Below are 21,670 nucleotides of genomic sequence, written 5' to 3' on the forward strand. Positions count from 1 at the left end.
TCATCTCGTTTTGCAGGCCAACCAGCTCAAAGCCTCGCGCTACTTCAGTCGCTTTCGAAGCATGCAGTTCTCCTTGTGTGAACAAATTACCGACGTGGCACATTGCATCCTCCAATTAGAACCGCCCAGCCCTCATTCCTTTTATTAGAGCGAGACACGTAAGCGTGTGCCCTGTATATAGAGTATCATCCTTTTGGTACCTCCACGGCCAGACGGAGGATGTTAAGGATGAGCCACTCTCCCCTGGAGCCACACTTATCACCCGAAAAGATGAGCTTTGCAAGCTCCTTGTACCACGGATGCTGATCCATTCCTTTGAGGAACACTTCGGCTTGGTCCATGCTGGCGGCCGGATTGATATCCTTTGCAGCCTCTTTGTCATGGAGAGCCTGTCCAGAGAAGGAGATACCAGCTGAGAAAGAAAAGAATCTGTGAGGAAAATTTTACCTTGAGAGCAGCGTACTTCCGGCGGAATGTAAATGGACGTAATGTGTCGGACGAGTCGCAAAACTCGTACAGCTGCTTGTTGAATTTGTGTTGCAAAGCTGAGAACTTCATCTCTTTCCCAAGTATGGAGCCCAGCTGCTGGAGGCTGTAGTCCTCAAGAGCTTTGGGTGGCATGCCCGTGACGGTCGGCTCCACACCTGGCTTGGGTTGGGCGTCTTCACCTTTGGATCTAGATGCATTCCAAACAGGGAAACATCAACCACAAAGTTCAGTGAAGTTGAAAACACGTACTTTTCACATACCACGCGCCTGGCTTCTATCCGGTACTCGTTGATCAAGGCAGAGTTCTTTGCTTCTTCTTCAGACTCGTTAAACATTGGAATCAGACTCACAGCCAAAGGGGGAACTGGCGTTTTCTTTTTCGTCTTCTCGTGCTTGGGAGGAGTTAGCGGAAAAGCTGGTAGCACACCATCGTTCCCCATTCCATTGGCATCCTTTGATTCTCAGCGGGAGAACCACATGATTCCCTTCGTCCTCAACAACGTCAAACAACGTCGGTTTCTTCGTTTCCTGGTAGCCTCCTTTGTAGACTCTATAACACTTTGGCAGCAGCGATCTATCTCGTACTAAATCCGGGACACCTGGAAAACAAAGACGAAAACGAAAGAAGTCGATATCAACCTCGGCTTAAGTATACCAACTGGGCGATACGGAACAAATCGCGGAGAAAGCAATCCAATCCCATCCACACTCTCCAGTTGCATTTCGATCCCAGGCTTGGACCAAGGATCTATGGTGTGCTGTGGCAACTTCCATCATCCAAACTTTGGAACAGACCTTGCTCTACAGGAATCCCGGCTCGTCACCCTCCTCGCCTCCGCCATGGCAAACCACTTCGGCCGAAGTGCCGCCTCAGCCCTTCTGTGGTTTAGGGTACGTGGTTTACGTGGTACCCTAAACCACGTACCACATATGGTTTAGTGTGTTGTGTCGCAACGCAGTCTCCACTAAAGACCCACCAGGAAACCACCGTTCAGAGCCTGAACACGACATTGCTTCTATAGCTGGAATGGAGAGAAGTATAAAAGCCTACCTCTTCTTCGGCCGATACAGCTCCTCGGGTACACAGCTCACCGCCTAGAAACGATCAGGGAGAAAGTTATAGCCAGCGAGAAGCGAACGGAATGTAACTTACACGTCAAGCTGTGATCGTAGTAGACCGGGAGGTCGTAGCGGCCGAGCCAGAGACGCGCGTGAGCGCTGGCATTGACAATCGTGTAGTAGTGCGGGAGTGTTGAGTGTGGCGGCCGGTGCAGCAGCAGCGAGCGTAGGAGCTGGTTGGACCGGATCCCGCGCAGCAGCAGCCTGGCCTCGCTCACACGTAATGGAGAAGTGGTAACTTCGTCGCATGGGTACGCTGGTGGCACTTCGGGCAAGGCGTTCCTGTGTGAGTACTCCTCCTCCACTATGTCTCCTAGCCGTCTGTAAGTGGCAACAGCAGCCCAGTTCCATCCCAGGTTCGTCACTGGCAAATAGAAAAAGTAGTCACTCTCCGTCAGCTTGGAGAGAACATCATCCAGTCCAACGGCTAGACTCGCTCCTGATCCCTTCCCTGTTACTAAGTAACAACAAAATGCGTTAGCACTGCACTCGGGTCAAAACTTACGTACGGCCACCATGCAGCTCCTGCCATCCTGGAATGGGTTAGCACAGCACTCGGCTCAAAACTTACGTACCGCCACCATGCCCCTCCTTCCTGCCATTCTGGAATGCGTAAGCACAGGCACTCTGGGTCAAAATTTACGTACCGCCACCACGCCGCGAGCTGCATCCTTTCTGCCGCTCTGGAAAAACACGAATCATCCATAGAGGAAAGAAATCAAAGGAAGAAAAACCATGATACCAAAGTAGAGGGGCTCCAGGGAGGGCCGCACAGGCTCGAGGGGGGCGGTCCTCCATGACAAGTTGGCCCGGTCGATGAGGAGCAGCGGCATCCATGCGCACGCGCACGCCTTTGCTGCCACAAAAGCGCTCCCAAAACATCTGCAGCGGCTTCCCAACCTCGTCATCTCCATCGCAAGCACGAAAGTCGTGGCCCAGCAGCTCCCCAGCAAACTCCACCACAAGATCACACGCAACCTGAGAAGTCGGCGGAAGGGATTTTCGGAGCCCTTCACGCTCCTCAGGGGGCAGGCTTCCCAGGTAGAGGATTGACACGAAGGAGAAGAGGGTGTGGTCGTTAGCAGGCGGATAGAAGAGGTAGCCCAGGATGTGCGCATGCGCGCTTGGCTTCGAGGAAGCCAGTGGGAGCGATCCTCCAGACACTATATGGTAATGTCATTTACTTTCTCATTCATTCGATCAAAATGCATTCCTGGTTTAGGCCTGTGAAGCTACTAAGCTCTTCAAGTTCCTACTAAGCGCGTCAAGTTCCTACTAGGAATCGTTCCCTGGCAGAATTTTGCCACTAGTTTTGCTGCGGGACCAAACAAATATATCCTTTTGCTGAGCTTTTCCTCTCGAAGATGAGAGAAGAAGGACCCTCGGTTGGCTCGGTTCTATCTTCGAAAGATTGAATGACACAAGATGGGCTGGACATTTCGAATGATGTTTTCGCGGGAAAATGCTGACGTGGTCTTAGCTTGAAGTCCTTACAAACAAGCTTGGCTATCGTTTGTCCCCATTCCACGCCAGGAGCATATCCGCGTCGAATCCATTCTGCTCGCCACTGGAGATAGATCGCTGCGCTGCGTTTGCTCCGACTATAAATGTTGTGAGACGCCTCTTGAGTTGCGCCTTCGTCTTCTCCACCATTCTTCGTCCTTCCCCGTAACGCCTCTAGTCTCTTTCTCGGGCTTTTCTCCGCACAACTCGCGAGATGTGACTTCGAGAGCTTGGGTGTGTTGAGCTTCCTCCTGTGCCTGTGCCCACCAGTCCTCCACAGCTTGAAGATAACTCCCCACACGCCACCTCTGCCAGAGGAATCGCTTACGAGCATTGCCTCCATACCTGAGGTAGCCGCTTTAAAGGCTCGCGATCTGTCGTCCACCACCGCTTGTCGAGGCGTAAGCTCCAAGTCTCCGCTTCCCGGCCGTGCTTTTGCCTAGCAGCGATAGCGATAGCAACAACAATGCCTTCTCCGGTAGAAGCAGCAGCAGCTTGTCCGACTCCTCCTCTTGCTCGGACAACGAATCTCTCTGCTCCTACCGTCGCCTCAGGAGCGCCATGCGCCCTTCCTCTTCCTCCACCTCCAGCTCCTGCGCGAGGGATCGCTCCAGCAGCAATCGCGAGCTCGCGGCTAGGAGGAGCGGCGTCATTTCTCTCGGCCTCGTTCACCACGGCGGACTCATCTGCGGTGGCAGGGAAGTGTGGAGACAGTCGGATCCTTGTCACGTTGAGGAGCAAGCTTCGCGCCGCTGCTTGTGGCTGGAGACAAGCTCTTTGAACAGCACTCGGGACAAGAAGATCCGAGTGTGGCGGCTATCCAAATCCAACCACATGCAGCACACTCTCGTCGTCGCAACGCTTCTGACTCTCAAGGACCTGGTAGCAGAATTTGACAGAGTCAACGTCGTGGTCGAGGTGAGAACAAACATAGTGAGCTGTGTACTTCCGGCGGAATGTAAATGGAGTCGCAAAACTCGTACAGCTGCTTGTTGAATTTGTGTTGCAAAGCCGAGAGCTTCATCTCTTTCCCAAGTATGGAGCCCAGGCTGCAGTCCTGGCATGCCCGTGACAGTCGACTCCACACCTGGCCTGGGTTGAGCGTCTTCACCTTTGGATCTAGATACATTCCAAACAGGGAAACATCAACCACAAAGCTCTGAATCAGTGAAATTGAAAACACGTACTTTTCATATGCCACGCGCCTGGCTTCCATCCGGTACTCGTTGATCAAGGCAGTGTTCTTTGCTTCTTCTTCAGACTCGTTAAACTTTGGAATCAGACTCACAGGCAGACGGGGGACTGGCGGTTTCCAAGTCTCACGCAAGAAATAATCTCCCACTCTGCGTTGTTCCTGTTGGAAAACACTTTAAAAGGCAGCACAAAAATCGTTGGAGCCGTGACTAGCGGAGAAGCTGGTAGCACACCATCGTTCCCCATTCCATTGACATAGCGAGAGAATCACAAGGTCAACTCTATAAATCTCGTACTAAATCCGGGAAACCTGGAAACCAAAGAAGAAAAAGAAAGAAAATGATCACAACCTCGACTGAAAGAAAGTTCACGCTTACCAACAGGCAAATCGCACGCTCTCCAGTTGCATTTCGATCCCAGGCTTGGACCAAGGATCTATGGCGCACTACGGCAACTTCCATCCTCCAAACTTTGGAACAGACCTCGCTCTACAGGAATCCCGGCTCGTCACCCTCCTAGCCTCCACTACTTCGGCCGAAGTGCCACCTCAGCCCTCCTAACGCTAGATTCAATCCACATAGCGACTGACGTGGCGCCGGCGCCATAGCTGGTACAAGACCATGTAGAACGCGTCCTCCGGCTGTGGCGGCGAGTGCCACTCCATATGCTTCGCTGCTCTAGCCCCATTTTCCTGCAACCTCGAGAGCTTTTCTTCATCGATCGATTCTAGAATGGCCTTGGTCTGGTGGAGCTGGTCGCGGCTGAGGACGATCGCGAAGCTATTCCAGTCCAGAATGTCCTGGAACGGCAGATCGGACAGCTTCCCCGCGGAGAAGATGACCGGAATGCATCCCGATCGGACGGCCGGGATGACGAGGTGCCGATCGCTGGAGCCAAGGCTGAGACAAAACCTTGTTGTCACTAGCAGCTGTAGATCCATTTTCACTGCGCCAGCGACGAAGCTCTCGTCGGATTTCCAAGACGCTGGAACATCACTCGCCGCGTAGCCCTGGGAGCTGGAATCGTACACCGCGAGATTCCACCGACGGCGCTGGGGAGGATCGATCGATCCTCCTGCGGGCGGCATTGTGATGTCCTTGTGCGCGAGGAATTCCTGCGCTCCATGCCTGGCCAGTGGAAAGCAGGCGATCTGGATCGCGTTCTTCTTGAGCTCAAGAACATTCCTGGACCAGTCGCTCGTAATATCGTGGCACGAGACGAAGAAGTGATCCGCCCCGAGCGATCGCTGCCAATACGGGTAGAGATCTCGCAGCTGCTGGATGTAAGACTTGAGGGAGTGAGCGATCCCTTTCGGATCGGGCCTCTTCTTCCAGATCGCCGAGATCGACGCTGGCAGGAGAAACAAGTCCGCCGCCTCCGGATCATCCGTCACAAACCCTGAGGCCAGCAGCGAATCCACAAAGACTCGATCTATCGAACCTGGCCGTGCTGCCTTCCCATCTCGCAAATCTGGAGCGCTGGCGTTCTGGATCATCGGGTAGACGTAGACCTTGAAGCGATCTAGAAACTCCTGGTAGTCCCGTGCAAGAAACGCTGGAGAATGGTAGAGACTGCGATCAAGATCGCTAGCTCCCTCGAAATCCAGCAAGAACGCGAGAGAAATCGAAGCATCGATGAGGAAAAAGAGAAAGAACAAGGATGATCCGCCATTGCCAGCCATAGCCGGAGCTCGACTTTCCTTGCTGGAAATATTCTCTTCAAACAAAGCCTGGCATTGACACGGCAATGTATTATTTGCCTTTGATTGATCGTTGGAGTGATGGCTTAGGAGGAATCGAGCCTTGGATCATTTGTATGAGATATTTCCAGGGTATATCCACGGACGAAGATCCAGTCCCGCCTTATGGCTCGTCTATGAGCCCTAGTTTGATGCTGCGTCTTCGCGGCGATGCTTTCTAGCTTGATTTCCAGCTCCAGAGCCAGGGTTTGTCGATGCGCGCAGCGCTGCCGCGGATTACCGGGCCGGAGCTTGCTGGGTGAGGAATGCGGCGAGGTATTTGGGATCCGGCGCAGCGTTCTTGTGTCGTGCTACAGGAAGGAGGCTGATTTGCGGAAGAGCGACGGCCGTGAGGAGAATTCCAATGCCAGGCCGCCCCTGACGTACTTCATCGCGAAATATTCTCGGGGATCATTCCGATTCGAGCAGCGACGATGTAAGTTCCAGCATTGCCCGTATTTTGCCAGTATCGGCATTTTGCGCTACTTAATATGTGCTTGTGTGTAGTTCACAACTCCGGCACGTCTCATCGAGGAGAAGAAGAAGAACAAGAGAGCGATCCACAACCCGCCGTAGTTCATGGCCATAGGTGAAGTTACAAACTTTCCTTTCTCTTATAGTTCTTCACGTATATTGTTTTGCGTGGCAGTGAAAGGGCTGTAGTGACTGCGCTTTGGTGCAATTTTCTAGTTCTGTCTCTAAAGTGTGGCGTCTGGTTTATGACTGGAAGCCATGTTATGCTCGCGGAAGCAGTACATTCTCTAGCGGATCTAGCGAACCAGGTCTCGTGAATTTTCTGATAGCAGCCTTTTGCTTATCCAGAATGATTTTTCTTTCCAGGGGTTGCTTGCGTATGGTCTCGTCAGCTCAAAGCGTGCTCCAGATGCCCTTCATCCGTGAGTGTTAGTTCCACTTGCCATTCCAATTTTCATTTATACTGACGGTTGTTCTTTTGTTCGCTTTTCAGGTATGGTTACTCCAAAGAACGCTTCGTTTGGTCGCTGATATCAGCTGTCGGGATATTTTGTCTGGGCTCTGGCGCAACAATTGTCCACGGAATTTCCAACTTATGGCAAGCTGAGGTATCTTTGTTCTATTTTTCAGGCTTTGCACGTAACGTCCTTTTTTTATTGTGTGTGTAGCCTATCGACAACATCTTTTCTGCTGCCATTGTCATTGGTGGTTCAATGTTAATGGAAGGTAATGACGAAATGTATGCGCGGATTATTACGGTGCTCCTTGCAGGAGCTTCACTCTACGTGGCTGTGAACGCTGTGCGGCAAGGAGCTGCGTCGGAAGGAATGAAGTTTCAAGAGTACATTTGGCGTGGTCACGATCCAACATCCGTGGCTGTCATGATGGAGGTACTTCATAATACAATTCATTTCTAGAGTTTTACCTTCGAATCATTTTCAGGATGGTGCTGCGGTCACTGGCTTGTTTATAGCTGCTATGTCGCTGACTGCTGTGCATTTAACGGGCAATCCAATCTGGGACCCTCTTGGATCTATACTCGTGGGAAATCTTCTCGGAATGGTAAGATTGTGTTAGTCAAGACATGAACATAACCCGTGCCCACACGCGAACAGGTGGCAGTTTTTCTGATTCAACGAAATCGCCATGCTCTCCTTGGTCGCTCAATGGAACCCAAGGATGTGCAACGCGTGTTGGACTTGCTTGCATCAGATCCTGTAAGTTAGCTATCTATAGACCTTCAAGCCTCAAATAAGCGAAAATGCAGGTTGTTGATGCGGTCTATGACTGTAAGAGCGAGGTGATCGGGCCAGGATCGTACAGATTCAAGGCAGAAATCGGTAACGTCTGTTGATCTCGTCGAACTGCGCTAAGATTGTCCATTCGCAGATTTTGACGGTGTAGTAGTTGTACATAATTACTTGCAACGGACGGGGCGAGAAGCCTGGATAAAGGAGGTCTGTTCGTGACTTGGCCCTCTTTCACTTTTTATCAATCTTCGTTCTCCTTGTTTAGTTTCAGAATGCTGCGAAAGACCCTGCTGCTTTGGAGACCGCACTTGCAAACTACGGTAATGCAAATTTTATTTTCTCCAGTCTGTTCTTATGGTTTTCTTGCAGGAGAAGAAGTGGTGGCTGCTCTGGGCTCCGAAGTGGACAGACTAGAGAAAGACATCCAGAAGATCGTTCCTGGCGTTCGGCATGTAGATATCGAGGCTCACAATCCCAAAGGTCCACTTCCATAAAAGGGATTTTGCTAATACTTTTCTTGTGAAACTAACGACCTTTGACTGGAGTTCGCGGGGAAAAAAAGTATGAAACAAAGAAGCTATGATTCGGCCGAAGTTGGGATGAGCGGCTGAGATTTCTCTTCACTAACTGACATTTCTGGAATCAGATTTAGGTTTCTCCGGTTTCAGGTGGTGCAAAACTTTGCTTCCACGATGGTGAGTGTTCTTCAAATTTCTTTCATTCTTTTGTTCTAACGAGTGGATAATGCAGGCCGAGTGTCTGGCTTGGCGCGACTTGTCACACAAAGAGCTGGCTCACATTTTTGATGACTCGGAGACCCCAAGTGACGTGCGGAGGTAAGCAAACAGCTCCATGGCTGAGCTTCTTTCTCCCTTCATGGCTTTCTGGATCTTAGGCATTTAGGAGAAGCGATGAAGCTGAATGATGGAAGCATTTGTTCCGAGATACTGCTTGACTTGCACTACGGCTCCCTCTAGTAGGATTTTCTACATGTCTTTCTCACTCACTGGCTTCTCGAATCCTTGTCAAGCTTTGCACAGGAACAGGGCTTCTCCCTTGAGAAGATGTCAGCCTTCGTCTCAATAGTCAAGGCAATTCACGACCAAGCCATTGGTAAATCCTCCATCAACCATTCTTAAGTGTCCACGTACTAATTTCTTTCACTTTTTGCCTTAAAGGCATGCGTTTAACAGTAGAAAGAAGCTGGGAAACAGCAAAGAACCTCTTTCTCTTGCACAGCGTCCAGCGACCACCATTCTCAATCGGCTTGTTTACATTTGGAGATCTCCAAGAGATAACGAGATACGTCCTCAACACGTAAAACAATCTTCCCAGCTTCAAAGCTTCTACTCGATGAGTCCAGCTCCTATGCTCTTTCCTCTCACAGATACTACAGACACTTCAAGCTCTACCAATACGCGTTCTGCCCGACTTACTACCTCAACATGGACACTTGGGAGTATAATCTCGTAGAGCTAGCCCCGGAGCTAAAGTCGCTAGATCTCGCAATAACACAGGAGGAATACGACGTCCAACAGGAAGCTCTCAGGAAACAGCAAGAGGTGGGCGACGAGTTTCACAAGCTTTACGAGCAAAATCTTCTCCTGCGCAGGAGGAACAAGCAAAAAGGCTCGAAGACAAGCGGCTGGCTGAAGAAGCCGAGAGGCAAGCCAGGATCGAGGCACAGTATCGAGGTAGAGGCTACTTACTTGGGCTTGGATCTCCAATGCTAAGCTGGTTCTCGCCGCTTCCAGCGTCCATCCCGGATGAGATCACAAGAAAAGTCAACCAGGTTGTTTCGCGCTACATGGATGAGATGCGGGCCGAGTTTGACGCCAAGCTGGAACAAAAACTCGCCGAGCTGGGGGCTGGAGCTGCAAAATAGTACTTAAAAGTTCATCTTTGGCGTGTGTACCTCATCAGCTCAGTGCCTCCAGCTAGTCCATTTTATACAGGTTGGATTGCAAGGATACGGACAGTCGATGCTTTTCCACGAAGAGCCGCCTCTTGCGAAGTACCAGTCTCCGAAGGCTTCTCTTATCGTCTGCGCAAAACCAAAAGTGTGAGCATTCTACGTGAAATGAGAATATCGACAGACCTTGTTTCCTATCGTGTTTGTGTTCCAAGTTAACCCTTCAAGCTGACAGTGACTGAAGCACGAATCTATGAAGAGACCACTCTGATCCACACCTCGCACGTATTCCACGGCCTTTAGAAACTCCGTCCTGAAACCTGGGAGCCCATGGATTTATGCATCGAAAAAGATACGTGATTGATTGATACCTTGCAAAACGCTGAGCTGATCCTGGGAACAGACGTACGGGTTATACTTGCAAGTAGTCCACTTCCTGTCAGGGTCGGCTGCGTCTGGAATGAAAATGTTCTGGATCTGAGGATTCACACGAATTTGTCACTTCCTTGGAACAAGCATTAGCTTTTGCGCTTACTTGCCAAACATCATACGCTGGATTGACAAAGAAAATGGGGACGTGGATGTGAGGAGCGACGTACTGAGGAAAGAAACACTGAACAAGCGACGTAAGAGCTACGTAGAAAAGGAGTTGTGAAATACCTGTGCATCGTGTTCTGCAACGCAGGCTTCTGGCAGGTTCTCTCGGGCATTCTGCGACGATGCATGAGTGTGGAAACAAGAATGCTGAAACGAAACACTTACATGGATATCCACCACGTCCTTGAAAAAGGAACGAAACGAGAAGTTGCCTGCTATATCTTTCCTGTCAAAGAGCTTGGAAACATCAGAAACAGCTGCTTTAAACGAAACCGAACTTCACGTACGCATCCAAGAAATATCCTCCATCGCTGACGCATTTGACGTATGTCGTCCGTGGCAAAAGCTCCTTAAAGCTCGAGCAATGAAGAGTAGCCGCTAGACCTCCAGCCGAACATCCACCTAGAAGTGCCTACATAATTGGAATCGATAAGAACTACCAAAAGTAAAGAAAAAATCCGGACTAACCATCTCAGCGTTGCTCATACCCTTGCTCAAAAGATCCGAGACAACCGCCTTCCATATCTTCTCTCCTCTATACATGAGACCCAAGGCCTGCTGGCTATCGCTGTCGAAGGCCACCGTCACCGTGGTATTCACATTTCCTGCGAAGGATGCTCCATCACAGTACTTGACTTTCACCCGGTTCCAATTGTAAAAATCTAAACCTCCAGTAGCAAAATCAATCCACATTGCTGGAAAGAAAAACCACTCACCTGGATTTTCTTGAGCCGAATTGCTGAGAATCCCGAGAAACAGCGTCTGTCTATCCATGAGATCGGAGGAGCCGAAGGAGGTTCGAGCGCGCTGTGCACAAGATGCGTGATCGGAACACCATGCTCCACCCTGAAAGAATCTGTCAAATAAAATAAAATCTCTCGAGCTAAAGCTCACCTCCAAGAACACGATCCAGTTCCTGGAACCAGATCCAGTGCCTGGATGCCAGTGATACGCAGGCGGACTGCCATCCAGACACACTGCGCAAGAGAAAGACGATCAATCCAGAATGCCAAGAAAGATCGATCGGTCTTTTACCAGCGCCACCGTGAACAGCCGCCTGGAGGACCGTAATATCCACCCACAGCTCAGCGTCAGCGTACGAAGTGTAGTGCTTCCAGATGCGCAGCAAGAATTCCATCTTCAAGATCGCGGCGAGGACGATCCCGACGGCGAATGCGGCCCCGGCGAGCTCCATCCAGCCCCATTTCTTCCCCCACACTAGCATTCTCTTCCCCATAAACCCTATTGAAATCCATTGGTCATAAGGGGCTAAAGTATGGAGACAAAATAAATCATCCGCGGGAATTTCAAAGTATCAGGGATATTCCGGCAATCTGTGAGTAGCATATTCCGGCGGGGTTCTAGATCGATCTTGGCATTTGTATAGAACATTTACATCATGAAGAAGATGTCCTTGTAACACTTAGCAACTTTGCCAAGTGCTTTTATCCTCTGTTGCCACTGGCTTCCTTTTGTACTTGTTCCCTGGGATCAGACACCGGAAGAAGATGAACAATGTGGAAAAATTATTGCCATTTTGAAGTCAAAAGAAAATGCAATAGTAACCATTCTGTCAGTCCACCTAATAAACCTTAGGTCTAGCAATATTAGATGACACTCCTAAACCCTAAAGAAACCAAGATCGGCAAGAAAAGAATAACTTTAGAACATTTTTACATTTTTGGTTTGCTTAAACTAAGGATGGTAGTGAATATGCTTAGAATATGTTTGGATATTTTACTATTTAACGGTTGTTATTCATTTAAATCAATCTTGTATTTATAATTTATAAACATGTTTATAATATATAAACTTTCTTAAACCCTTTCTACTATATTCCTCTTTTATAAAACATCTCATTTCATGTCTAATGAGAAAACGTTAATACTTTTTAGTCAAATGGTAAGTTATCCTTCTAGATAAATTAGATTAAATTGCTTTCTTCCTTATATATAAAAAAGGTAGTTTAATATTTCTACAAACTTTTGAGTTTGAATATATATTTTTTTAAATTAAAATAATAATTTTTAAGTATTTCTCTTTCCAAAAACCTTTAAAAATCACATTTTGAGATTCAAAAACTAGTTTAAAGCTTTTATATTCTTTAAATATGTATTTATTATATAGTAACTTTTACTTTTATATTTATAATTTATAAAAACAAATTTTTATTTTCAAAAAAAAAAGAAAGTAAAATTATGGAAGAGACAAAAGAGAACAACCATTGCGATGTAACCACATTTTTGTCAAAATAATATTAATTTGAAAAGAAATCATATAAAATTATTAATTTTTATTGGTATTGAAATCTAATTTTTCTAAATTAGAAAATTTAGAAATTTATCATAGTACTTATATTATAAAACTTATAAAACTTATTTAATACAAGTTATTAAATATATGTCCACTATAATTTTTTCATTTTTTCCTACAACACTATGAATTTGTTACTTTTTTATCCTTCAATAATTTTCTTAATTATTAAAAATAAACAATTACATAAATATCTAATTGTGACTTTTATACTTAATCTTATTTTGTAAAAAATGTTATTATAATGATCTCAATAAATCACTAAAAATATACAAACCAGGGCTAATTTCAACTTAATTTCATAATTTAAATACACTACTACTACAATGAGCATAGTGTATTCAAAGAATTATTTTTATATATCAAACATCATAATGATGTAATTAAAAAAAGAAAATTTTTGATAATATCTTTACTTGTGTGTGGGACTATTATTCTTTGTTCATTTTTTTAGTTCACTTATAAATTTGAGATATGGTAAGTTATATGGTCAATTATAACATTCAAAATATAATTTTCCATATAATTTAGAATAATAGTCATATAATTTTTCTTATAATTTTATATGTATTCTGATTTGATTTAACTATTTATCCATATACTAAATAAGCATAATTAGCATATAGAAATATATTATATGTGATAAATATATATTTACCTATATATTAGAATGTATTTCAATATATCTTATCAAATCTTTTAACCTCTTAAATGGTCAATATACTTTTGTTTCAAATATTTGTTATAAATACTTCCAAAGATATTACCAAATGTTTAATCTATTACAAATTATTTTGTTTTGGTTTTCTTCCACTATATAACTTATCTTCAATTTTTCAAACCCTTTGATGTTTTGAAGGGTATATTTCTTTCTCCTAAATAACTTTATAATGCCTTTTAGTATATTTATTTGTAATTTTTTAACTTTAGCCTCCTATACAAAATTCAATTAATCATACACATAACTGCTGAAATGAAAATTAAGATAGTTATTTGATCTTTTAAAGAGTATTTAGGTTTATTTAGTGATGTGGTTTTCACCCTTCACTCTATTTTAGGATAACTATGGCTAAGGGCAATTATGTAATACACTTAAATTTTGAGTTGAACTCCAAACTTATTACATTACAAAGCAAATATGCTGAAATTATGCAAACCTTGATACTTATAAAGGATTTTGAATGTATACTAAACTTCAATGGCAATGCAAAGAGGTGAGTACCTCACTGATTAGAGCAACATGGAATTTGGACTTTAACCTAAGTTGAATACACATAACTATGTTTTTATAATTATTATATATTTACAATTAGACACTTTTCCCTTATATGAAAACACATTTTGGGCTTTTTCCTTAATCCCAAGATTTATCTTGAAAACTTATTATAGCATTAAATGTAGGTTTACTTCTAAACATTTACAATAAATAGTATATAGGACTTAAATTGAACCAACAGATAAAGTATGATAACAAGTGATACAATAACCTATCATGTAGCAATATTAAGGAATTAAACTCAATATTATAAAGTTCTTGATAGTAACAAGTGCAAATTAATAATATGAATCTCTTATATCAAGTTGAGTATGCTCAACAAACAATATATAGGAATTCCTACTTTATGTTTATCCAATCAAAGTGCACATCATTGATGGTTTGTTAGTTGATATTAAAAATATTTTTCAGCCAAGTCTTTTTAGACATTAGTAGGAAGTTAGTACTTTTTAGTTTTCTTAATAATTTCAACTTACTGATCACATACAAGTTTATAAGTTAATATAAAGCACACTTTATAAAAAATACACCAACTTGAGGAAAATACTTTTCTTTTATGTCAAAAGACGCATGCAGAGATATAGAGATGGATTGGCATTTGTAATGTAAATGTTCTCATAACACTCATTAACTTTGCCAAGTGCTTTCATCCTCTACCGCTGGCTCCCTCTTGCGCTTGTTCCCCTCGCCACCCTTGGGATCAGGAGTGGTGGTGCTCTCTTGACGATCCCGGACAGGTCCTCTGCAACCGCGCCTAGGGCTGGACATGATCAAGGAAGCTCAAGGAGAATATGCTGCCCGTAGCCTGTGTGCGTCCAAGATTTAAAGAGTTTTTGTCCGTTTTTTTTTACATTTGTAATTAAAATAAACTCCTTTTTCTCCATCTTTTTCTTGAAGCTGGGTGCCTTTTTCTGCAAAACAAATCCTTTAGGTTTTCCTAACCATTCATTTTTTCGAGCGATGGCAGACTATGTGTGGGCGAGTGACGCGAGGTTGCTAGGCGCTGGAGCGGATGGAGAGGTGAGGGTTGGGTTCCACCGAGAGACTGGAGACAAAGTAGCCATGAAGAAGATGTACGAGCACGAGTACCTTTACGATGCCATCATCAACGAGTCGGAGATCCTGGAAGAGGTAGCGCACGACAACGTTGTCAATCTCCTTGGGTTGACCTGCAACAACCAGGGTACGTTCATGGTGATGGAGCTCATGGACGGGAGTTTGAGCGATGTGATCTCGTCACGCAAGCTTGGGGAGCACGACATCAGGGCCGTGATGCGCCAGATCCTCGAGGGCCTGGCGTGGATTCACGCGCACAGAATCGTTCACCAAGACGTCAAGACGAGCAACGTTCTCGTCAAAAGGGATGGAGAGAAGAATAAGTTTGTGGTGAAGCTGGCGGACTTCGCTACCGCGAGGAGGCTGCGGACACGCCCCTGGTCGAACAAGGTCGGGACCTTAACGTTCAACGCTCCGGAGCTTCTCAAGGGTGCCACCAGCTTTGGCACCGCAATCGACGTGTGGGGCGCCGGGTGTGTATTCGCGGAGATGCTCCTGGGTAGCAATCCCTTTGACGTGCCCGACGAGGAGGATGGGGACTCGCTCGACTATTTTGTGGCTGATTTCGCCAAGAAGCTGGACATCGATGGCTGTGGCATGGGCTATCAAGACAGGCGCCGAGAGCGAGCACGCGAGAGGATCTTGGAGAAGATGGCGTGGTGGAAAGCCGAGGACGTGAGAAGCGGAATTAAAGACCCCGAGGCGGTGGAGCTGCTCAAGAGGATGCTGGCGATTGATCCGGCGAGGAGGATCTCGGCACAAAACGCCTTGAAGATGCCATATTTCCAAGAGAAGGCCGAGGACACAGCCAGGCCAGTGCTCCCGACAATGACGACTGCGAGTGGAAATTTTAGACCAGCTTGGGTTAAAATCAACAACGCAGCCCCATCAATAGCTACAATGTAAACAATGTGAATGTATACATTCAAAGTTTTTGCAAAATATTTTATCTTTTTCTCTAAGTAGATCATGTAAAAGCTTAATCATGCCCAAGCAATGCTAAATTCATTCAAAGTTTTTGTATTCCTTTTTCTTGGCTAAAAGAATATTCAAGAAAAAAAGATTGTAAACAATGAACCACTTGTGTTACTGTTGGTGGTGGTGGTGACCCTGGCGGTGGTGGTAACGATGCTCGTGCACTCTAGAAGGCAAGAAGTAAGTTCCCCGCTGATTCTTCATAAGCTGGCCACGCAGAAGTAGCTCATGGACAGCATCTTTCATCTCTTGAGAAAGCGAATCATGCGACACCTACAATCCAAGGACACGTCAAACAGATAAAGATCTACCAAGCGAATACCTTGAGATTCACAAGTAAGCACGTTGTTAAGGAATGATAAACACCAGAGGGACTATCAAATAACCTGTCAGACTATTGTAAACTTCAAGACACACAGCTTACGATTGTACACTCCGACAATTGGCAAAAATGATAGTGAAATCGATCGTCTGCAGCCTGTGGATGAAGTACTCACTTAGCCTGCTCGCGCAATCAGTGTCCGCAAGCCAATTTAAAATTTCCGCCATAAGTCCTAGCTGCTTATCGGACAAGCGGATTATCCAATCTCATAATTCATCACCAAGATCTGGGAAACTATAGCACAGTGCCCCTGGTAACACCCCTGCACTCGTTTCGAAGTTTCCATAAGAGCAAGTCACGGCCAAATGCAGCCTGGGCTTCATCAACTATAAGAAGCCTATTCGGACCAGCGAGGCCAAGGAGATCCGTCACCTCAACACCTGTAGCACTGGGAATTAATTCAAAGCGAAGTGCAGACGCTACACTGACCATATGTATGCTTGAGAAGCTGCTCAGAAGTAATGGTGTCACAGACAGCAGCAAGATTTATAAAATAGACAACTTCCGAGTCTCGTGCTTGATACGAATATGCTGGCATATCATATTCTCCAGAGCTCTCTGTGTTTTCCTTTGTAGCCTCTTGTGATGAACGAGACCCTCTTCATCCTTATCATGGTATCGGAGCACTCAAAGACGTTTTGGAAGTTTTTTACGGCAGAGATTTTTAAGGTTGCAGCCGAGAAAGAGTGGAACATACAAAACACTCAATCTCCCACCGAAGTGGACCTTGTCACGGTGTTTCTCAAGGGCATTCCAACAGCGTTTCAACTTGCTGCCGCTGGACATGTGGCCACCAAACTTTGATGAGGTCGTTAACGAGATGTTAGCACTGGAAACCTTGTTAGGAGGATCTCAGTTTCTCGAAGAAATTCCTTGCGATTTGGCTGTGTTTGCTGGTTCTAAGGCCAAGGCCTCAATCTAGGGCCGCTGCTGCCAAAGAACGCAAACAAGAAGGTCAAAACGAGCGAAAGAGAAACAAGAAGAAAAAAAATAAGTATCTGTAGGATATGACTCACCTCCAAAGCCTTTTCTCGCATTTAGGAGAAGTTCCAGACGGGAAGCGAATTTACCTCGGCGATGACTTTAAGGTTCGACTTGCCACAGGACAGGTTGTAGCAGTCAGTGGAGTCTACTACGTTCCTGGTGTTAAGAAGACACTCTTCTCCGTTGGAAAAATCACAGATCGTGATTGCGAACTTCTCTTTTCCAAGACGCAGTGTGCTGTAATGCGAGGCGAGACAGTTATAGTCAGTGGGAGGCGTTATGCTGGCCTTTACCGGTTAAATACAGAGGTGGAGTATCCAGTCAAGCCTAGCGAGCAGCTTCTTTTTGCAGGTCCTCAGCATGCGGTTGACCTCCAGACATGGCATCGCCGGCTTGGTCACATGAATTACCAGGATATTAAACAACTCGCGAGTTCAGGCATGGTTGACGGTCTTCACATCACTTCTTTGAAGCTGAGGTTTTGTGAGCCGTGCATTCTCGCAAAGCAGCACAGATTTCGTTTCAAGGCTGGTGCTGCTACAAGAGCTACCGAGATGTTAGAGCTCGTCCACTCTGACATGTGTACAATGCCAGTACTTTCTCGAGGGGAGAAGCTCTATTTTGTGACCTTGTAGACGATTATTCCAGGATGAGCGATGGTATGGCAGAAAACCGGATCTCAGTCATCTTCGAATTTTTGGATAAGGAAGCATCGCACTAAGCTTGAAGATTGGCTACAGTGATCACATGAAGGCCTACAAGCTCTTCAGTTTGTCCTCGTCCAAGATCTTCCACAGTCGTGATGTGATCTTCGATGAAACACGGATGTATGCAACCAGAAATCTCCATCCTCCAGTCAACCGTCAACGGTTTATGGTTCTTGACAGTGACGAGGAAGAAGACCCTAGCGCCCTTATAGCCGCAGCGGCAAGTGATGCTGAAGCGAGTACTCCAGCAAGTGGCGGCAACGAGGCGGTATTTTTGGCATGGGTGGGAGCGACAGTTTAGACTGGCTGGGAACTCCCACTTAAGCCAATCTCTCCACCGACTGGAGGAGACGTTCCATGCTGGCCTAGTCGCACACTCACAGAAGCAGGGGCACAATTTCAAGAACAGCTTGACTTTCAGGCTGCCCGCCGAGCTTCTCGGCAGCAAGCTCAAGCTAGGGAGCGTGCCCAGACAGCTCCAAGTGGTTCCAACACGTAGCAGCTCCTCCAGAAATGCATCAGGCGTTTCTGGAATTACCTTCTCCAGTTTTCCAGTTGCTATTTTGTCAAGGCCGAGATATCTTGGTTCCCAAGAATTTGCGTGAGGCACTCTCCAGTCATGAGCGCGAGCAGTGGCAAGCAGCAGCAAATTCTGAGTATTCATCTCTCATGGAGAATGAGACATGAGACCTGGTCGACCTACCTCCTGGAAGGAAACCGATCAAGACTATGTGGCTTTTTCGAATCAAGACTGGAGCTGATAGAAACTTCTCAAGTACAAGGCAAGACTTGTAGCAAAGGGATACTCACAATGAAACGTTTTCTCCTGTCGCGAATATGGTCTCTATCCGCTTGCTACTCAATCTTGCAGCCCAGCAGAATTTAGAAGCGGAGCAGCTCGACGTAACCACAGCGTTTCTCCATGGCGATCTTGACGAGGAGGTTTATGTCCTATATGAAGGTGTGCAAGCTTAAGAAGGCTTTATATCAGTCTCCATGGCAGTGGTATGATAAGATGAACAGCTATCTACTCTCCACCGGTTTTGTGAGTATTTCAGCAGATTCTAACGTTTATCTTCGCAAGTCAGGTATGACATATATTTATCTTGCACTCTATGTAGACGATTGTCTACTAGTCGGTTCAACTCGCATAGCTTTGCAGCAGCTCAAGCGTGAGCTACAGGCACGATTTAAGATGGTGGATCTTGGATCAGTGAAATATTGTTTCGGGATCGAGATTATACGCGACAGGCAGGCAGAAGTATGTTGACGATATCTTGGAGAGGTTTCATCTTGCTGACCTGAATGAAGCGTCAACTCCTATGGAAGCCGGCCTCCATCTCAGCAAAGATCAAGTCCCACAAACAGTCGAGGAATGCGAGAAGATGAAGCAGATACCGTACCGCAGATGGTTGGCAGCTTAGTCTACCTGATGGGCTGCATGCGGCCAGCCAGGTTTGGCTTTTTCAGCGGGAGCAGTGTCCCCAGTTTCTCGAGACTCCAGGATTTCCTCATTGGTTGGCAGTCAAACGCATCTTTCGCTACTTGAAGGGGACCAGACATTATCGCACTCACCAAGAATCCCAGGTACCATGGGTGTACCAAACATATCCAGGTGCAGTTCCATTATATTCGAGATCAAGTGAACCAGCGTGTTTTGGAGCTCATCCATTGTGGAACAACAGAACAGGTTGCAGATATTTTTACCAAGGCGTTACCTCTAGCTTTGTTCCAGCGACACGTACAAGCACTTGGCGTGAGAGAGCTCCTTGAGCGAGCACCTTGGAGTGATACGAATATGCTGGCATAGCATATTCTCCAGAGCTCTCTAGAGGCGCGGTAGGCAGTTAGGGGAGTGTTTTCCTTTGTAGCCTCTTGTGATGAATGAGACCCCTGTTCATCCTAATGCCCGATATGCTAACTGTGATTGATTCAGAATACAAACCATGCCAAGACTAAAATCAAGCCATATAAGCTATGAAAAACATTACCATTGTAACAACTTCTCTATTGCTGAGTTCCTCGGCGTGTAACGCTCCTCTTCTAAGCCCTCTTTTAGTAAGCCCAGACTTTGAAACACGCTGGGTGAAGTGTCTAACGAAACGATATCAGTAAAAGAATCACTCAGAATGCAGCCATACCACCCAAATCAAAATCAAGGCACTGGAAACTGAAAAACCATGCACATACCTGGCTGTTTGAGGAGCGGCTGCAGCGTCTTAGCAGCAAAGAGAGGCACTTTGACGCCAATCACTTCCTCGTATGTGAGCTGCTCCAACTCTCCGACATATTCGTAGCCCTGTGCTTCCAGAATTTGCACAGACGTATCAATCACGCCCATTTCCATTCCTAAATCCTAAAGGCCACAAGAGTTTACAACTACGGAGTTAACTCTTCATGAGAGGAGAAAGAACTAGCACGGTATCCTCGGGGTGCTCAAGAAGCGAGCTCGAGCCTTTCATGCAAGGCATCGCACAATAGGCTGACCAGTGCCTCTACTCGGCCAGGAGCGAGAGGTTGAGAAGACGTTTGGCACCGGAAGATCATTTCGAGTCCGCCGAATGCAATCGCTCGACTGGATCACGCTGCCGAAGGATTGAGTTATTTTCACCAGAAATGCTCGTCAGCGCTCGTGCCAGTTGAGAGAAGTTTTCGCTTTGCCTTGCTAAGGATATCAAATCTTATCACGCGTTTTCTTCGTAGCAGATCACAGTAAGTTTTCTCTTGCTTGGCTGACAAAAGAACTAATCTTTACTCGCCTACTTCCGAGCAAGATCCAGGTACAAACACAAACTTACAAACTTCGTTCTAGTTTTATCGCTCAAACTTCTTTGTTTGTTTGGTCCAGTTCTCTTCCACTTTCAGCTCACTTTGCCAAAGAACGATGACACTTGAGCAAGATCGTGGACGTCGAGGATGAGCGAGCGAGTAGCGGAGATGGCTACCAACGATCAATGGATGTCATCGATCGTGAGTGGAAACCAACGAACACGAAAAGATCTCAAAGCCCCGGCAGCGGGAAGAACAAAAGGTGGTTGAATCGAAACTCCACTGCTCGAGCTCGAAGAACCGTGTCCGCCGGCTGCTGCTCCCTCTTGCGCTTGTGCCCCTCCACCCTTTCTCAAGCGCCAGAGCTCCTTCCACGCCAGTAACAAGTCACACCCAACACGCTCCATCTGCAAGTTTTCTTCCTCCTCCCAAAATTTAGTTTTTACTTCCGTTGAGAGTTAGATTTGAACACACGCCTTGTGGACTAGACATCTCAACTTAGCAGATAATTAGGAAATCCATTGGAGCACCACTGGCTCTTGGATTCTCTATCTGAATAACTGACAGTAGAGAACTACAAATCCAGGAGCATATGTTATAACTTGTACTTTATTCTCTTGGAATACGTACTAGTATCCTGACAAGTCAGCTGTGAATGATACTACATTAGCTAGTTACTGATACTAGGCTGTTGTGGTTCCTAAGTTTTTCATGCTTGCAAGTTTGTTCTCGTCACTTATGTGAGCTTTAACCATCTGGCAACACCCTTGAACACGTTGCAACGGATTGCATATAGTATCAAAATGTTCGCAAAGTTTGATTGGATCCAAGACGGTATGAAGAGCCTCGTCCTAACTCGAGCAAGACGTAGAGAAAGAAAACGGTACAGTTTGATCGCCTGGCTTGGGCATACGCCGCAATGCGCTCGCCCT

At 46.2% G+C, this 21,670-nt stretch overlaps 6 protein-coding genes across 10 annotated transcripts; 4 read left to right on the forward strand and 2 right to left on the reverse strand.

The window, feature by feature from the left end:
* Positions 1-3,830: 3,830 nt before the first annotated feature.
* LOC9628914 (probable glycosyltransferase At5g20260) lies at positions 3,831-6,110 on the reverse strand. The gene is made up of 3 exons (XM_024662809.1): positions 4,683-6,110; positions 4,299-4,615; positions 3,831-4,230 (listed from the first exon to the last, which is right to left on the reverse strand). The coding sequence occupies exon 1, from the start codon at positions 5,984-5,986 to the stop codon at positions 4,874-4,876; it is 1,113 nt and encodes a 370-aa protein (XP_024518577.1). The 5' UTR covers positions 5,987-6,110; the 3' UTR covers positions 3,831-4,230; positions 4,299-4,615; positions 4,683-4,873.
* A 45-nt stretch (positions 6,111-6,155) lies between these two features.
* LOC9629495 (metal tolerance protein C4) lies at positions 6,156-8,311 on the forward strand. The gene is made up of 13 exons (XM_002988980.2): positions 6,156-6,479; positions 6,551-6,632; positions 6,693-6,825; positions 6,884-6,939; positions 7,011-7,125; positions 7,186-7,243; positions 7,289-7,407; positions 7,460-7,579; positions 7,633-7,734; positions 7,785-7,857; positions 7,907-7,974; positions 8,033-8,087; positions 8,137-8,311. The coding sequence occupies exons 1-13, from the start codon at positions 6,215-6,217 to the stop codon at positions 8,259-8,261; spliced, it is 1,371 nt and encodes a 456-aa protein (XP_002989026.2). The 5' UTR covers positions 6,156-6,214; the 3' UTR covers positions 8,262-8,311.
* A 44-nt stretch (positions 8,312-8,355) lies between these two features.
* LOC112341876 (coiled-coil domain-containing protein 189-like) lies at positions 8,356-9,671 on the forward strand. 2 transcript variants are annotated; one of them, XM_024662810.1, is made up of 5 exons: positions 8,356-8,462; positions 8,518-8,603; positions 8,663-8,743; positions 8,798-8,880; positions 8,946-9,671. In XM_024662810.1, the coding sequence occupies exons 1-5, from the start codon at positions 8,460-8,462 to the stop codon at positions 9,086-9,088; spliced, it is 396 nt and encodes a 131-aa protein (XP_024518578.1). In that variant the 5' UTR covers positions 8,356-8,459; the 3' UTR covers positions 9,089-9,671. The 2 variants fall into 2 exon arrangements, with proteins under 2 accessions (XP_024518578.1, XP_024518579.1); XM_024662811.1 differs by lacking the exon at positions 8,663-8,743.
* LOC9628915 (pectin acetylesterase 8) lies at positions 8,895-11,505 on the reverse strand. Of its 3 annotated transcripts, none has more exons than XM_024662807.1 (12): positions 11,312-11,505; positions 11,171-11,253; positions 10,993-11,122; positions 10,745-10,938; positions 10,564-10,688; positions 10,442-10,502; positions 10,340-10,390; positions 10,215-10,292; positions 10,051-10,156; positions 9,866-9,999; positions 9,683-9,811; positions 8,895-9,635 (listed from the first exon to the last, which is right to left on the reverse strand). In XM_024662807.1, the coding sequence occupies exons 1-11, from the start codon at positions 11,499-11,501 to the stop codon at positions 9,692-9,694; spliced, it is 1,272 nt and encodes a 423-aa protein (XP_024518575.1). In that variant the 5' UTR covers positions 11,502-11,505; the 3' UTR covers positions 8,895-9,635; positions 9,683-9,691. The 3 variants fall into 3 exon arrangements, with proteins under 3 accessions (XP_024518575.1, XP_024518576.1, XP_024518574.1); XM_024662808.1 differs by having other exon boundaries at positions 8,895-9,641; XM_024662806.1 differs by having other exon boundaries at positions 8,895-9,811.
* Positions 9,186-9,671, forward strand: LOC112341877. 2 transcript variants are annotated; one of them, XM_024662813.1, is made up of 3 exons: positions 9,186-9,329; positions 9,380-9,461; positions 9,522-9,671. In XM_024662813.1, exons 1-3 carry the CDS (start codon positions 9,213-9,215, stop codon positions 9,650-9,652), a joined length of 330 nt encoding a protein of 109 aa, XP_024518581.1. In that variant the 5' UTR covers positions 9,186-9,212; the 3' UTR covers positions 9,653-9,671. The 2 variants fall into 2 exon arrangements, with proteins under 2 accessions (XP_024518581.1, XP_024518580.1); XM_024662812.1 differs by having other exon boundaries at positions 9,380-9,671.
* Positions 11,506-14,825: 3,320 nt separating the features above from the next.
* On the forward strand, positions 14,826-15,827 carry LOC9629496 (cell division control protein 2 homolog 3). Its single transcript, XM_002988981.2, has one exon. The coding sequence runs from the start codon at positions 14,826-14,828 to the stop codon at positions 15,825-15,827; it is 1,002 nt and encodes a 333-aa protein (XP_002989027.2).
* The last annotated feature ends 5,843 nt before the right edge of the window (positions 15,828-21,670 follow it).

The sequence above is a fragment of the Selaginella moellendorffii genome, unplaced genomic scaffold (assembly GCF_000143415.4).
Source record: "Selaginella moellendorffii unplaced genomic scaffold, v1.0 SELMOscaffold_93, whole genome shotgun sequence".
Taxonomy (NCBI): domain Eukaryota; kingdom Viridiplantae; phylum Streptophyta; class Lycopodiopsida; order Selaginellales; family Selaginellaceae; genus Selaginella; species Selaginella moellendorffii.